Source organism: Oreochromis niloticus, linkage group LG7, assembly GCF_001858045.2.
Source record: "Oreochromis niloticus isolate F11D_XX linkage group LG7, O_niloticus_UMD_NMBU, whole genome shotgun sequence".
In the NCBI taxonomy this organism is placed as follows: Eukaryota; Metazoa; Chordata; class Actinopteri; order Cichliformes; family Cichlidae; genus Oreochromis; species Oreochromis niloticus.
This window is the reverse complement of record NC_031972.2, coordinates 43596654-43612580: the sequence shown is the minus strand read 5'-3', so window position 1 is coordinate 43612580 and position 15927 is coordinate 43596654. Positions and strand designations below refer to the sequence as shown.

At 40.8% G+C, this 15927-nt stretch overlaps 2 protein-coding genes and 1 long non-coding RNA gene across 3 annotated transcripts; 1 reads left to right on the top strand and 2 right to left on the bottom strand.

The window, feature by feature from the left end:
* Positions 1 to 380: 380 nt before the first annotated feature.
* On the bottom strand, positions 381 to 7726 carry rlbp1b (retinaldehyde binding protein 1b). The gene is made up of 8 exons (XM_003455428.5): positions 6921 to 7726; positions 6072 to 6113; positions 3668 to 3796; positions 2743 to 2947; positions 2343 to 2521; positions 2070 to 2228; positions 1794 to 1904; positions 381 to 1193 (listed from the first exon to the last, which is right to left on the bottom strand). The coding sequence occupies exons 2-8, from the start codon at positions 6081 to 6083 to the stop codon at positions 1065 to 1067; spliced, it is 924 nt and encodes a 307-aa protein (XP_003455476.1). The 5' UTR covers positions 6084 to 6113; positions 6921 to 7726; the 3' UTR covers positions 381 to 1064.
* On the top strand, positions 2846 to 10713 carry LOC112847374 (uncharacterized). Its single transcript, XR_003220889.1, has 3 exons — positions 2846 to 2971; positions 3654 to 3784; positions 9430 to 10713. It is a non-coding gene; the product is annotated as an uncharacterized LOC112847374 (long non-coding RNA).
* On the bottom strand, positions 10234 to 14970 carry LOC100699779 (apoptosis-enhancing nuclease). Its single transcript, XM_003455401.4, has 4 exons — positions 14820 to 14970; positions 12529 to 13200; positions 11240 to 11440; positions 10234 to 11061 (listed from the first exon to the last, which is right to left on the bottom strand). Exons 2-4 carry the CDS (start codon positions 13168 to 13170, stop codon positions 10861 to 10863), a joined length of 1044 nt encoding a protein of 347 aa, XP_003455449.2. The 5' UTR covers positions 13171 to 13200; positions 14820 to 14970; the 3' UTR covers positions 10234 to 10860.
* Positions 14971 to 15927: the final 957 nt, after the last annotated feature.

Below are 15927 nucleotides of genomic sequence, written 5' to 3'. Positions count from 1 at the left end.
TGCTCGCACTTTATTGTCTTCACTGCACTATGTAGAGTCATTGACAATTAAAAGTAAATTAACACATTTTTATTGGTGTGATATTATAACTTAAAACCTTTCAATTGTCTTTTCTCACAATCATTTTCTGATGGGGTATTGTGCATAGTGTCAAACATTACTCTAACTTGTTTCTGGATGAATTAGTTTTTTCAAGTTACTTGACAAGATTTTTCTCATTAGTCTCATTTCCCATAACAGGGGCTTGTCTGCATTCTTGAATTTATGATTATGATGTATAAAATGAAGGAAAATGTGGGTGTTTTCATGGTGCGCAGCCTGACTGTTTATAAGTGATTTTCACATATTGTTTCCTTTTGTATATTTCTACATCAACAAAGTCACGTCACCTTGCATTTATTAACAGTTTATTGTACATGTATTGACATTGTTATTGGTGCACCGGTAGCACAATGGGTCAAACTTTATTATACCATACTGAAAAGGTATTTAAAAAAAGAAAGAAAAGAAAAGCAGGAAAGAGAGGCACTTGTTGGAATACCAGCCTTGTGCAAGAAGATGATCAGGGGTAAGAGGTTGGGTCCTGAGAAGCTGGGGCCTGCCAGTAATAAATTCACCCACACAGATGGTTTAAGTCCAGAGAAAGCACAGTTTGACAAAATGGAGACAGAACATGCGATGTTCAGAGCTGGTCAGGATTTGCTGTGTTTTTGCGTAATGGAAAAACACTGTCTATGTGATGAGACAATCACATATACGACTGATATTTTTTTTTTTTTTTTTTTTTTTTTTTTGGAGCATGTATGCCACTTTTGATGGTCATCAACTAGAAAACTCAAACTATACGGTGTCACCTGAATGGCTTGTCTAGTTTTTGTCTTGACTGTGCTTTACCAGGACCTCTGCATTACAATATCATTTTACCTTTTAACACAGTCACGATTTTCATTCATAACTTTAGTTCCTACAACCACACAGCTAGATTGGGCATTGATTCTTCACAGTCTATAGGGTTTATAATACGTAAAGGCTCTCGACCTCATTGGCAAAGGGACTGACGATGTCTAGTCAAACAGCTTGGCTGCTGTGGCCTTGCCGTCGTACTTGGGACCTTTTCCGTCAAACTCGGCAGGGAGAATTTCGGCATCAAACTCCTTGTAGTAATTTTCTAACTCGTCTCCGTGCACGAACACCTAAAACAAACATCCACAGCTGTTAGCACACACTTTTAAGCATCTCTATCCTTCACCAGCCAAATGTCAGTCATAAATTAATTTAATATCCTGGTATCTAATATTCTGACAGAGACTCCAACATATTGCTTAAGCGCACCATAAAACCAATTTTTAGAGTGGCATTATGGTTATTAGATTCAGCTCTGTTAATCAGTGTGAAACCCACATCAAAATCCTTTCAGAAGCAAATTGAAGGATCCAGACCAACACATTATTGAATTAATACAGTGGTACTTGACTGTCGAGTATGTATGAAAGTCTTGTTTTAATAGAAAAAATTCAAAACCTAAGTGAACATAAACTGTTTTTGCTACTTTTTGCCAACCAGGTTCATGTCAAGTCAGATGCTGTCACGTTGCATATTACAGCTCTCCTGCACTAAAACCAAAATATAAAGGATATCTTGGGCTTGGCTGATGATAGGTTTATATATCAGAGACTTGAGGGGCAACAGTGGTCACAGTTTGCATTGCAAACTGCCTCAAAGTCTGCCATTAATGTTCCTCTACAAGGACTGAAACCAGTATGTTGTCATTGAATCTGATTCATTTGACTCACTCTCTCCAGCAGCTTGCTCTTCATGAGAGGTTTGACCACATTATAGGTGGTAGTGAAGTACCACGGCTGGTGGATGAAGTGCACAGCTTTGAAACGGGCAGGGAATGAGTCCTGGTGGAACACAAAGAGCAAGACAAAGGGCAAGGAATATAAAAATTCCATCATAAATGAATGACAAGTCAAAGTGTTGAAACTTTGTTTGACTACTCTACTGTACAATGGTTTCTGAGCTTCTCTAAAGTAATTCAACCAAAATAATGGATTTTTTTCCCCCACCTGTAACATGTCCACCATCTTTTTGAGCTCAGTGGGTTTGATTCCTGATGCCTGCTGCATGGTGAAGCCTTTGAAGTTTTCAATGATGCAGAATCCATTGATTTGAGTTTCCTCGTTCTCTAGAAGCTTCTCAAGGATCACACAGTAGGCGCGCAGGATCTGAATACACACAGACAAACATGTTTTATATTTATAGTACCTTCTAGTAAGCTCCTGTCAGAGATGGGAGAAAAAATGCATAACCTTCCTGTGTAATTAAAAAAAAAAAACTACCTCATCAAAGGTGATCTCCTCGTAGTCCCAGTTCTCAATGTTGAAAAGCAGAACCACACGGCCGTATTTGTCTCTGCTATGCAGGATGCCGGGATAGCCGGCCTCGATGGTGCTGCGAACGGCCTCAGGGGTCAGGTTCTCAAACAGCTCGGGGTAATCCTTCCTAAAACGCACATAACCTGAGTAGAGGCACAGGAGTCCTATTAGATTTCATTTCATCTTTGAAAAAAAATTTGACTTTTTTTTTTTAAACCTGGATCCTTATGATAAAATCATGTGTTTGTGAGGCTACATCACTTTTCAGAATTGATACCATAATGACGCTTGGATGCACAGAGGAAGAAATGATATGGATGTATTTGGATCTGCATCTTTCAGCCGCTCATTTTGAACATTTTACCCTTCATAAGGTCGAAAGCCCTGGCCACGTCGTACTTCCTGGCACGAATGAAGCGGGTCAGCATGTTGTCTGGTTTCTCCCCGAAGGTGTCCTGCACCCCCTTGGCCAGATCATCACCACCTTCTGCCTTCTCCTTAATAATTGCTCGCAACTCCTTCACTGCTGACACCCGCTTCTCATCGGTCTCATTCAGCTCATCCTTGGCCTGCAGAGAGGAGCCAGTCCAGGAGTTAGTTCACAGATTATATTTGAGTGGTCCTGGTTTTAGTCGTGTACGGTATAAGGGTTTGTTTTCATAAATATGGTCGTACTAATCAAACTATTGTGTTCTACCAGATACAGGGTGATAATTTAGATTGGGTAGTGGTCTAACCACAATTAAGAATGACAAGCCAGCTTTAAAGTCACTGCTTCCAATTTGTAACTTGTAACTAAGAAAAACAATTGGAGGGGAACATAAATGCAAACAATCCCAAGTTTTACATTTCTGGTGCCACCTATTGTTGTGAAAGGGTATTGCACATCCTAATGAAGCCTTAATGTTTTTTCCCCATTTGGAACACCAATACAATACATGTAACTTCAAAAAACTGGACATTGTTAATAAGTAAACCTTTGAAAGTTGTACATTCTCAAACCTTAATTTTATTTATGAAAACACACTTCAATTTATTGTCATTTACCTAGCGTAAAATGGGGTAAAGACTCTACAATAGAGGGAGAATCCCAACAATCAGATGACTCCCTATGAGCTAGCATTTGGTGACAGTGGGAAGGAAAAACTCCCTTTTAACAAGAAGAAACCTGGGGGTTTTACTGGGGTTGTAATGGCATTGCATTGCAATTCCTTTGCTTGTTAAAGAGTTTTTTGTCCTGATGTGACTCTGATGAATCTTGATCTTATTCCAAAGGTTTCTTTGATTACCTTCTGCATAGTGTGGTCTGGCACGTTGGTGCAGGGTCCAAAAACTGGTCCGTGGTCCTTGACGGTCAGACGTTCCAGCTTGGCCCTGAGCGCCTGCTCCTCCTCCGACACCATACGGTAAGTTCCACTCTGAGGACAGAAGATATTATTACAGCTTGTCATGGTTGCTTAGAACATGTTTATTTATAGTGAGAAAATCTATTGGTCCAGTAATCTCAAATTCCTCAGAAACATCTAAAGCCACTTAATCTGTCACAATCTATGCATTTAAATGTGAATGAAATGGACCCAGAGACACATTAGTTTTCTCGCGTGATGGATTTTTTTTTTCAGTACAGATTTAAATCCATTCAGGGAAAAACAAATGGACTAGTAAATTTACAGCTAAACGAGTGCCCAAAGTCCAACTCCCAGTCTGGATTCAGGAGACAGACACGCTGTCTTTTTTTTAAGATTAGGCTTAAAATGTTCCTTTTTGATAAAGCATATTGTTAGGACTGGATCAAGTGACCTTGAATCCTCCCTTAGTTCCTTTGTTATGCAGCAATAGGTGCACATGATGCACAAAGTGTTTCTTTTTTATTCACCTCTTTAAACTCACTATGTGTTTATGTTTATACACAACGTTGCGTTTAATCATTAGCTATTATTAATCTCTGGCTCTCTTCCACAATGTGTCTTTTGTCCTGTTTTCCTGCCCTCACCCACCACCCTCACTGAGCATGGTTCTGCTGGATTTTTCTTCCTGTTAAAAGGGAGTTTTTCCTTCACGCTTTTGCCAAGTGCTTGCTCATAAGGGTAAATGGTATAGTGCTTTACACTACATTCAGTCATTCACCCATTCACACACTGGTGATGGTAAGCTGACAGTGGGGCGCACTGACAGAGGCGAGGCTGCCGGACACTGGCTCCACCGGGCCCTCTGACCACCACCAGTAGGTGGCATGGGGTTAGTATCTTGCCCAAGGATATTTGGCATGTAGCCTGGAGCAGCCTGGGATCGAACCACCGCCCTTCTGGTTAGTAGCTGACCTGCTCTGCCACCTGAGCTACAGCCACCTCAGGGTGGCCTAATTGTTTTCTCTGTATTATTGTAGGGTCCTTGCCTTACAATAATACAGAGATACAAAGTGCCTTGAGGTAACTGTTGTTGTGATTTGGAACTAATTGAATTGAACTGAAGGGCAGCGGGTGGCACAGTGGTTAACCCTGTTGCCTCGCAGCAAGAAGGTCATGAGTTTGACTCCACCATCTTGCCGAAGTCTTTCTGTGTAGAGTTTGCATGCTCTTCCTGAGTTTGGGTGGGTTGTCTCAGGCTTCCTCCCACAGTCCAAAGACATATGGTGGGACTGTAGAGTAAGTGATGATTCTAAACTGGCCATGGGTCTGAGTGGGAATGGGTGGCTGTTTCTCCATGTTAGCCCTGTGACAGACTGGCGATGTGTCCAGGGTGTACCCTGCCTCTCACCCTATGATTGCTGTGATAGGCTCCACCACTCTAAACCCCCAACACCACCACCTCACCCCACTGCAAAATAAGGATAAGTGAAACTGATCTCAATTCAAAGCTACTCTAGTTGTGGTCAAGAAATGAATATGGAACTGAGCATGCTATATCCACTTTAGTCAAGATTGTCTGTTGGTTTAAAGCATTTAAAGTCGTGCTTTTGAGCACACCCCCCAGTAGGCCCTGTTCAGAGCAAACATTTTATCATAGTAAGAAGGCACAGGTATGATTACCATCATTAAAAATGGATGCATTCCACTTAGGTGTGCCATTTCCAGGACCTTGACATTATGGATGTTCACTGGCTTAGTGGCACAGGTGAATGAAGCACATTCATTTTTAATGGCAGCAGTGTCACCTGTCAAAATTGCTGTCATGAGGGAGACTAACTAAAGATGTTGCAGTTTGTTATAATGGCTGATGGAAAACAGTTTCCCTGTGAGCACAAAGATGTTTATGTTTCATGTGTCTGCAGGAAAACCTTTAAGTTGCGCAGCACTTTGGATAAAAGCCGAGTGCCTCATCATGTCAATTTAATTCTCTCACAAGACTGGGTTTTGCTGTGTGAGCTTTAAAACACGTCTAATCCACGTGAGACAGGATGCCTGTCCACCAGTGTTGCAGGTCCGCAATCAATAGACTTCAGTGTTTTGGTTAATCTCCCTCACATGAGTCCTGCAAAGCCTGTAAATACATGGTGAGGACCACTACTCGACCTGAAGCAGGGATCAGAGATTAGCAGCTAAAGCAACTGTGGCTATCGCTGGTGTCTGTAACAATGGGCCTTTGGGAAGTGTTGAGCTGCAGCTGAATCCATCTGAGATAGAGAATAGATGTTTGTCCTTATGAATGCTGTTCTGTTTGTCTCTTTAAGAGTGTAAAAGTTGAGATACTCACGACTACAGCCATGTCTTCTCTTTAAAAATGTCTTTGTCCTGTCTGGAAGAAAAGAAGAGGTAACTTGTGATTCTTATGAATCCCACTTAAATCTTAAAACTGACAAACTGTAGTCCATCTAAATCCCCTTTTATCCCATCCTCTCTGCTCTCACACGGTACCTTTTTGGCTATATTTAGCTTTTGCCAATCCTCGGTGACTTATCAGGAGAGTTAAGCTTGACTGCTTTTTAGTTTCATAATCATCAGGCTCACAGTGGGTGTCGATGGGCAAAATGTTAAATATAGAGCAAGAAAATCTTTAATTGGTACAATGGTGCATACATATAGGCATACATACAGTATAATAAAGCGTGCAACCACTTGATGAAAGAGATTTGAACAAAAGTTGAATAGCTAACTTAGTTGCAGTCAGTTATTTACTTGAAAGAAAATTAAAGTGCGGTCTAATAGTCTATTAAGCATTTATAAAAATAGATTAATAAAGACCAGCAACATCCATATATCTTTATAATACCATGCTACATGTTGTTGAGTAGAGACTTCCGCCCAAAGCTGTGGTATCACGAGTGCTTGCATTTTTATGACTCTCGGTCTCAGTGGAAATGCCTCAAACCTAACCACTGTCAGCCCCATGATGCACCCACTGCACAAGATTTGAGCTGGAATGATCTGCTTTTAGATACCTCGAGATAAAAGAGAAACAAGGCAGCAAAACATCCATACTTTCATCCTACTACATAAGACCAAGTCTGTAAAGCTGAGCCAAATCCTCTGCCTGGTAACAACAGGAGTTAAGGAACTGAATACAACTGGAAGCATCACCTGAGCAGAGAAGGCCAATTCCTACCTGAGGCAGACGTGAAGTAGCTGGCGGGGAGTCACAGGGGTCTGTGCGGAGAAGTGTCGATGGGACCTATGATTTGTAGTGTTGGGATTAGTGGCGTCACAGCAGATTACGCCCAACAGGCTCCTTTTTCTTTTCAATCAGTATAAAAGTGGCAGTGAGTGTGGAAAAAGGGGGGAGGACAGGGCAACCGTGATGGTGATTCTTTTTTAACCAATGGTGGACGGGCTTCCGGTGATGAAAGGCAGGGCCAGGATGATGTAATGTTAAGCGTACCCTTCAGTTCAGAGGTGATTTAAGGAGAAGAGGGATTTGATTGCATTCCGAGGAGACTTGAACGGAGTGAACAGTGACCATTGTGAGTGCTGAGTCCCCAGGATGATCACACTGTGTTTAAATGCTCTGTTTGGAGGTATAATTGTGAAGAAGTTGTTAGTCTGGTTCTGTCATATCGCTAACTAAAGAACCAGCAATATCATCTTAAAGGGAATGCTGAAGGGATTAATCAGTTTATCAATTAAGTTTTTACAGATTTATTAGGACATTTGTTTCTTTACATGGCAAACTTAAATTGCATAATTTATCACATTTCATGCAAGTTGTTGGGGTCGAGCAGAAAACCAGAGAGCTGAAAAATTAAGCCACCAGAAAAGTGCAACTAAATTACAATTTCTCTGCTGGCCAGTCGCTGAACTGAACCATCTCTGTGTTTGTGCTGTTGGTGGTTTCTTGAAGAAATTTAAAATAAATTGTCTGACAAATCACGAGGCGTGCCCCCTAAACCTAATAATAGGTTGAGCCACTCTCAGCAAGCATATAATAACTGGAAATGAATCTTTTACAGCGCTGGCAAGGAGTTTTGGCCCACTCATCTTTGGAGAATTGTTGTAATTCAGCTGGTTTTTGAGCCTGAGCTGCCTTTTTAAGGTCATGCCACAGCATCTCAATCAGATTCAGGTCAGGACATTGACTAGGCCATTACAGAGTTTGCATTTTGTTTTTCTGAATCAATGCATATTATTGATCATGAAACTGACCTCCCAGCCCATTTTTTGTCAGTGGGCTAGTTTCAGTCGTTATGCAAATATTATGTTTATAAGGTTGGGGAAACCTGAAGTCAGCTGAGACTTAAGAAGTCACTTGGATGAGTATAAAACGTTTCTCCCACTGAAAACGCAACATCCAAATGAACAGAATCACTTTTTGGGATTTCTTTGGAAAGATCCACTACAAACCCCTGTAAACCCATGGCACCTTAGAATATGGGGCTCCATGGTGCTAATGACATTTAACTTCTTTATTTAAAAATCAGGGTGATCTCCTTCCAATTGAACTCCGTGCTATCATCATACCAAAACCTAAAGAACTCTTAAAGGCCTTCAGACAAAAGATTTTAATGTCCATGAGTTAGTAAAAAGTATTTTTTACTACTATAAGAAAGATCATTTTATCTTTCAAAACAGCAGGCAGTTTGATTTCCCATCCCAGTAATTTTATCCCTAGGCGCAGATCGTCTGATGGAAAACTGTCTCCAAGAACCCCAAAATTTACTCAGGGTACCTGCAGGTAACTATTACAACTGTTGGTCTCAAAGTACATGTGTTCACGATCAGAGACTGCAAAGTTTGAGGTGCATTATAGGTGTGCCGAGCAAAAACCTTTCTTGTACCAAAACACACTTTTCCACTAAACATACTGTACGTGCAAAGAACACACATTTTGGAAAATAATGTGCTGTAGAAATAGTAATGCATGGCAGTGGAAACGTTGTGTCTCTAGTTGTTTCAGTGGCTCTCGAAATAGTGTTTAAAGGTCATGGGAGGCCATCTGTGCTCACTCTGAAGCTGTCTTGGAACAGGATAATGAACTCAAGTGCACTCGAAACATCATCCAGGGAAGTGAATTTTATATAGAAGAGTGGTTACTAATCTGAGGAAGTTGATGCAGAAATTGCTGGTCAGTTTTGCATAACTCTGTGATTGTATTTTCTTGCGATGTTTAGTATATCGCCTTCATCTGTAGGTAACATTTCAAAAAGGTTCATATGTTTGATCATCCTCTGAATGTTGTTTTTAGTTTTCACATGAAATGCTCAGGAAATCTTATTGCTATAACTGAAAGATGACCAAGAGCAAAAAATAAAAAATAAAAGCAAAAACTGTCAGACATGTTTTCTATATTGGGTATGTCACACGTATCAAATAAAGGAAGCAGCTAAGATAATAAGGTTCAAAATATACACCATTTTCATGCATATCTGCACACACAAGCCCCCAGATCTGCGTGTAGACATGTGCGGCCACAGATCTTAAACTTTACACACTCCTCTGTGATTTGATTAGTTCTCACGCACACAACTGTGCATGAAACAGCCACTTTTTTCATTTTGCTGGACCAATATCCAAGGTCATCTTTATGCAGCAGTGAAGCATGATCAAAAAAAGATTCTTGGCGCCAAAAATATTTGCTGATTTAATTTCTCTGTTCAAACATGAATAATCTTGTGTTATAGGTAAACAGAATGACCCCGACCGTGTTAACGTCACTGATGATGCTATGACGAAGGCGCAGGCAGCCAACCAACCAGTAATCTGCTAATTCAGGCCTGATCTGCTAAATAAAGAGATTTGTGGAGCAAAATTAGATGGATTGTGCAAACAATGCTATGCTCTGTTCTTCCCTTGTTGCCTGAGCTTTAGGGCCAAGTCCAGCCTTTAGACGTGTGTGTGTTAGATTGTTTGAGTACGTACAAAGATGCTTGAGGATTAAAGCATGAGATGTAAAAACATATGTACAGCTCCACCTGGAGCTTACTGCACTAGCCTACATAAAGTAAATCGTGCACATTAGTTAAAAAGAATGTTTCCTTTTGTTTGGCTTATCATCCTTTAAAAACAGCTTTTGCCAAGTTAAATGAGGATACTGGGCCAGGTTATGGAAGGGATTTTGTAACCCATTTGGCCAGGGTGCCATCACATTATTTCACATGCTGATCCTGTATTTATTCCTGACACTTAATAGTAGGTCTGAATGATCCCCAAATTATTTCCCAACACTTAAAGTGAGATTTCATTAGGTAATGCTACTGCTGCTAACAGAAACCCACAACCAGAACTGATATGACACAGTGTACTTAGGAAACCAACCTGAAAGAAGAATGTACAGTAAAGGTCTTTCATCATCAGGGAATGACTTTAGCGAGGCTGGAGGTGTCTGCATTGTGAATTTCTAAAATCGTCCTCATAAGCACTAATCATATATATTTTTTTAAAAGTACAGTGATAAATTCCTAAAGTGAGGCCAAACAATGAGACAATTTTTTTTCCCAAACATGCTGCAGTTTTATTAGGACATTTCACAGCAGCTTACAATGTGAGGTGATCAAAATACTGTCACAACTAACCCGAACCCTGCCAACATCAGTCCACATGACCAATATCAGCTCATAGTAATATTTGTGATTTCCAAGTGTTTCTATCAAGGCAGTAATTAACATTTCAAAAGCAGTCACTTATCTTGTGTTTTCAAGAACAGCTACATTTATGTCATCTTTTCCAATGAATAGCTGAATTTTTCAAGTAAGAGCAGATACTTGTTAGAGAACTGCAAACCTCAAACGCAAGAGCACCAACTCTTACCTTATAAATACACTCAAGTCTGGAGCGACTAATTTGATCAACCATTTCTACAGACAACCAAAAATCTTTTGTTAGAAGCTCTGAACATGTTTAACATGTTAAAAGCAATAAGTTAGAAAGTGTTTTTGTTCCACATTTTAAAGTTATTTCTCTCCAAAGTGATTCAGGACACCTTCAATTTAACATCACTTTTCGTTCAGATCGGACTTCCATTAACTCTCTGAACCTGCTCTGATGACTACGAGCATCATCACGCAAAAGGAGCCTGCTGAGGTATTTCCCACTGTCCCACCATTACTTTTCTCCTATTGGCCATCAGCAATGATGTCACCCGGCCAGTACTCGTCCTGCATGTAGTGCTTTGATGAGGAGAAGCTTGGCTCGAGTGGAGCGTCGTCATCCCTCAGCTTGTCCTGCATCTCCTGTTCCCACTCCCCCTCCACCAGCTTGTAGAGGTCAAGCGCGGCCTGAGCATCCTCCACTGAACAATGACCTCGCTTCCCAACCTGAGAGAGAGATAGGATCCACAGGTTTACAACTGCAGTTACACAAGCATATTACTAAATCTAGTCTCAGATACCAGAAAATAACTTCAGTGAAAAATGCTGTGACCTGAAAGGAACAATTTTCCAAAACAGCCACTCATCACTTGTTTTAGAGCGTCCTCTCATCTCAAACTCTCACCTGTATGCTCCTGTTCAGCAGCTTATTTGCCAGCGTTCTGAGGGAGGGACAGCATTTACTGGGGAAACCGGCCAACCGGCTGAGGAGACGCGTTGTACTCGTGTCCCTGACCATGTGACACGGATGAAGCATGTCCAGTGCCTCAAAGTCATTATAGATGGAGTGGCCCACGACCACTTTGCCTTCAAGTATACTGAGGATCTAAGGGAGAGAGTGAGAATCCATGCAAGGGAACAAGAAGGAAGACATAATTTACTTAACATTTAAATATATTTTTTTTTCAGACTGTACCAGATTCAAATAAGTTTACTGAGGTAATTCGAGAATTCAGGGGTTAGATTTCTGCTGTCATGTACTTTTGCAACCTGCTTTGGAGATTCAGTCTCTCTTGGCTGTACCTTGAAATCTTCATACTTATGTCCTGTGACAGACTAAGGGCTCTAAACTCATCATCATGAAGTCAAGTGACAATGTTTTAAGTGCTCGTGCACTGCAGTAGTGCTGTTGTGGAAGGAAAGCTCGACTTTACGCAGTTTGCATTTAACTTTGTTTTCTGTGAAATGCTTTTACATTTTTAAAAATCCGTTTCCTCCTGGTTTTGCAGTTCGCACTACGTTCTTCTTCGTTAGTATTGAGCTTAGTCTTGGCAGACGATATAAGCGGTACTGCCCCGATTAGCTTCCAGTAGTGCATTGCATTTCCACATTTACGCTGTAAATTTTAATAGACAATGTCACTGATTATTGCGACAAAGCCCTGCAGCCCTAATTGGCTTCAACCATGAACGTATCCTCATGCAGTCAACATGTTAAAATAGACAAATAAAGAGCAAGACCAAGCATGCTTACAGTTTTAACCTGCTACTACACAAAAAAAAGGAAGAAAAAAGAAAAAAGGGATGGCCAAGATTTTTAGTTAATGCACCTATTGTGTTCATTTGAGCATCACCCTATCGCACTGCCAGGGGGTGACGATAACACCAAAGTTATCGGCTGAGGGATAAAAATTTAAAGTAAGGATTCCACTTTCTTCAAATAAAAACTAAAGTCGGGCACATGATAGAACAAAAGTCTGATATACATTTCCCCCCCCCCCCCCTCATAATGACAGTCTCTCCTAAGATGATTAAACTGAAGTTTTTCTTCCTTACACCCCCCCCTCCCCCCCCCCTTTTTTTTTGGGATACATATTCACATCCTCAATCCACCAGATTATTCCAGGAGAGCAGTCTCTATTTAGAGCCCAGGTTAAATCTTTCATCACCGTTGTCTACAAACACTCAGACGTACCTCTTCTCTGGCTTGAACGAAGGGTGTGGCGTTGAGGAGATGATGCCTTCGGATGCCGCTCCAGCGAGTCCTGAAGTCTGTGACAGGCTGACATGGTTTCACGTATTTATCATACAGTACGTTCCCATGATAGTCCAGGATGCTGCAACGGGCCAGCTCGCTACAACGTCCTCCAGGCCCTGTCCCCACCATCTCACAGTCCAACGCCACCACTGTGGTCGGGCAGGAGCTGAAACACGGCGAACTTCGACCGCTGGCTGGAGGACTGGCTTCAGAGGAGAAGCCACTGTCCATCTCCCAGCGGTCTCCAAGGGCCGCAATCACAGAGTGGTGGTTAGCTGTTCCAGACCCTGATGCATGTTTGGATAGATCAGTGCTTTCAGAGTTCAAAGTGCTTTGATTTTCCTGGTCCGGAGCGCTCATTTTAGACCTTTTGATCAATACGCTTGTATCAAGTGATTCATGGTGGGCGGCCGTCCTTTTCATCTTCATGTTGGCGATTATCCTCTTTTCCTGATGCCTCTTCCTGGCTCTTGCATTCTCCATGGCGCAGAGCACCATGGCTTTTTTACACAGATACCGATAATTGCTGAGAAGACCTCGTGAGGAGGCTTTTCTCCTGTTTGATGACTCCGCCATCATTGATTCGTGAAACAGTTTTCACAGTCATGTCTGAGGAAATAACACAAAAGTCAGGATAGTGATCACCATTATTTAAAAATGTGGCTCATCATGAACTGCAGATTATTGAGATGACGTGAAAATGATTTTAAATATTGTTAATGAACTATTCCTGTACAATGCACAGTACATGGGGACTGACAAGTCGTTAGCCGGATAGCATATCCTGGATAACCTGAGGAATACACCAGGCACAAATTACCTACCAGATTTCCCCTTGTGGGACAATTAAAGGATTATTCTATTAACAGCATGTTTCACATGAGGTTAGTTCCATCCTTTGCTCGGCTTCCCTCTTTATCTGCTTTTTACACAGCATCAATAGAACCAGTGACATGAAGCAGGTCTGGTGGAATCACAAGCACCATCTTGGGAGGAAATGATTGGCTAAGGCCAGACCACACCCAGTGCAATTCCTAATACTAATACAATAACCAGAAATTCAAATTTCATCTGGAATGACCTGAAACTAGAGACTTTGAACATGATGGTTTGAGCATGAGCAGGAGAGTGGATATCTTGGAGAAGATGAAGCTGCAAGGCAGGAGGAAAAGAGAAAGACCACAGAGTAGATTAATTATGTAGTGAAACAGGACATGCAGAGAAAGGGGCTGGGGTGATAAAAGAGGATCCAAGGAATAGGGTGAAATGAAGGGAGATGTGGTGATCCCTAAATGGACCAGATCACATAAGGGATGAATGAATTAATAAATGCAAATGTAAGGCACTTTGCGCACTTGCTTCGCTTTTCAGACCCATAGGCTGTATCGATGTTTTGCAAACAGTCTGAGGAATTCTTGATGTTTTTAGGATTGGAAAAACACCCAAAGAGGACTGTCCCTGCATAGTCGCATTTTGGTACACCTGAAAGTGAATTTTAGCTAATGCGAAAGTAAATCACTTTGGTATAGCCCCGATTTTTACTTCATGCACTATGAAGACAGTAAAGCAAAAAAGTTTGAGACTAACGTATTTGATACCACCTGAACATCGTAATTCTCCAGCCACAATAATCTTGACACGTGGCCATACATACGGGTGCCTTTAAGGGCCACATACCTGACAGTAACACATTACAAACAGTCCATAAGTGCAGAGTTTGACTCTTCTTAGTGGCATAAATGTGATGGCGGTGTCAAGTTAAAGTTTAAAAACCTTTTCCTCGCTAGTCTTCATGTTAGTCATGAACTGGATAAATAATGGATCCAGCATACAATTCAGGCTGTATATACAAAACACCCATCATCCAAACATCACCCGCCTGGATGATCAGGATATGGCGAGGCCTTGATAGATTGTAAAAGCTTAAAGTTGTTTACAAAAACGCGCTAGGCACTTTTGAAATCAAACACTAGCCGGCAACATTTCAGAAAAAAAACGAAGCTCATGTACGAAGAATTTGCATGCGACTAAATTCAGCTGGAAATTCCACGTATTTAAACAGTTTGTCTCTCAGTTTGATTATAAAAAAAACAAACCCAGCGAGCCGTTAAAAATAAGACACAACGCCCCTTGAGATACATTACAGCATAAACGACGTATTTCTGAACGCTGACAAACACAAGAAGGGAAATGAATTGAGAAAAAAGAGGAAAAAAATCTTACGTTACCTTCTGAAGCAGCACGTGTAGGGTCTGAACATGCCCGGACAAATCTCCTCTACTCTTTAATCCCATTGGCTCAATCTCTTCTTCTTTAGTTTTCTCAGACAAACTCACTTGCGGAGTCGCCGCCTATTGGTTGGGTGCGTACCCAATGAAATTCCCATTTAAAACCAGCATTATGCTTTGTCCAATAATGTCTTTGTCTAATATTAGACTTTGTTTGATGATGTAAAACATGTAAGCGTGACAAATATTTAAAAAAAAATAAATACACAAGAAAAGTCTGAGAATCCATCAGTGTCTTCATTTCCTCCAGATACTCTGGGTTTTTGGTATTTGCAGCAACATTATATCAGTTTTTTATGGGACTGTAGCTGCTCTCTGATCTCCTACTGGAGACGATAAAGTGATCTTATCTTGTATATTATACACGGTCCGTTATTCAGACCGCTGCCAAAAACACATGAAAAAAAGACTACAGATTTTAGCATTAGCTACCTGTAATATAGACTAAGGGTTTGGAAATGTCCCATTAACAAAACACCTCCCTTTCTTTGCACTCAGTGGAGAGGTACTAAATCTGAAATAAATCTCATGTGAATCCCACATTATTAACTGTAGGACTATAAATGTCCCCCTTTACAAAATGTGGTGGCATTTTCCCCCTTTGTGATGGAGTTTGGAATCCATCTCAATTTTAGCTTCCATCTAATCAAGGTTAACATCTAGATTTCCAACATGTGAACTGTATCCCCCCCGAAAAAAAGCTACAGTTCAGTAAATATCAGAAAAATGATGTAGATGCACCGATTATTTGGCTTATATTTATAGTATTTTGTGATAGGGATAACTTTCTCCAGCCCAAGGCAGGCTGGTTTAGTGATATTTAAGGTAAATATAACCAAATAACTCAAATTAGGTTTTACATCTTCAAAACCCCCCCCCCCAAAAAAAAAAAAAAAAAAAAAAAAAAAAAAAAAAAAAACCACACAACACCACAAAAGCCTGCTTAAGTCTCAGTTTCACTACAGATACATCACTTGTTCACATTTAGCCACCAAATATTAATTTCCAATTAAAATGATCATCTATGTCTAAGTGTGTGTCAAACAAG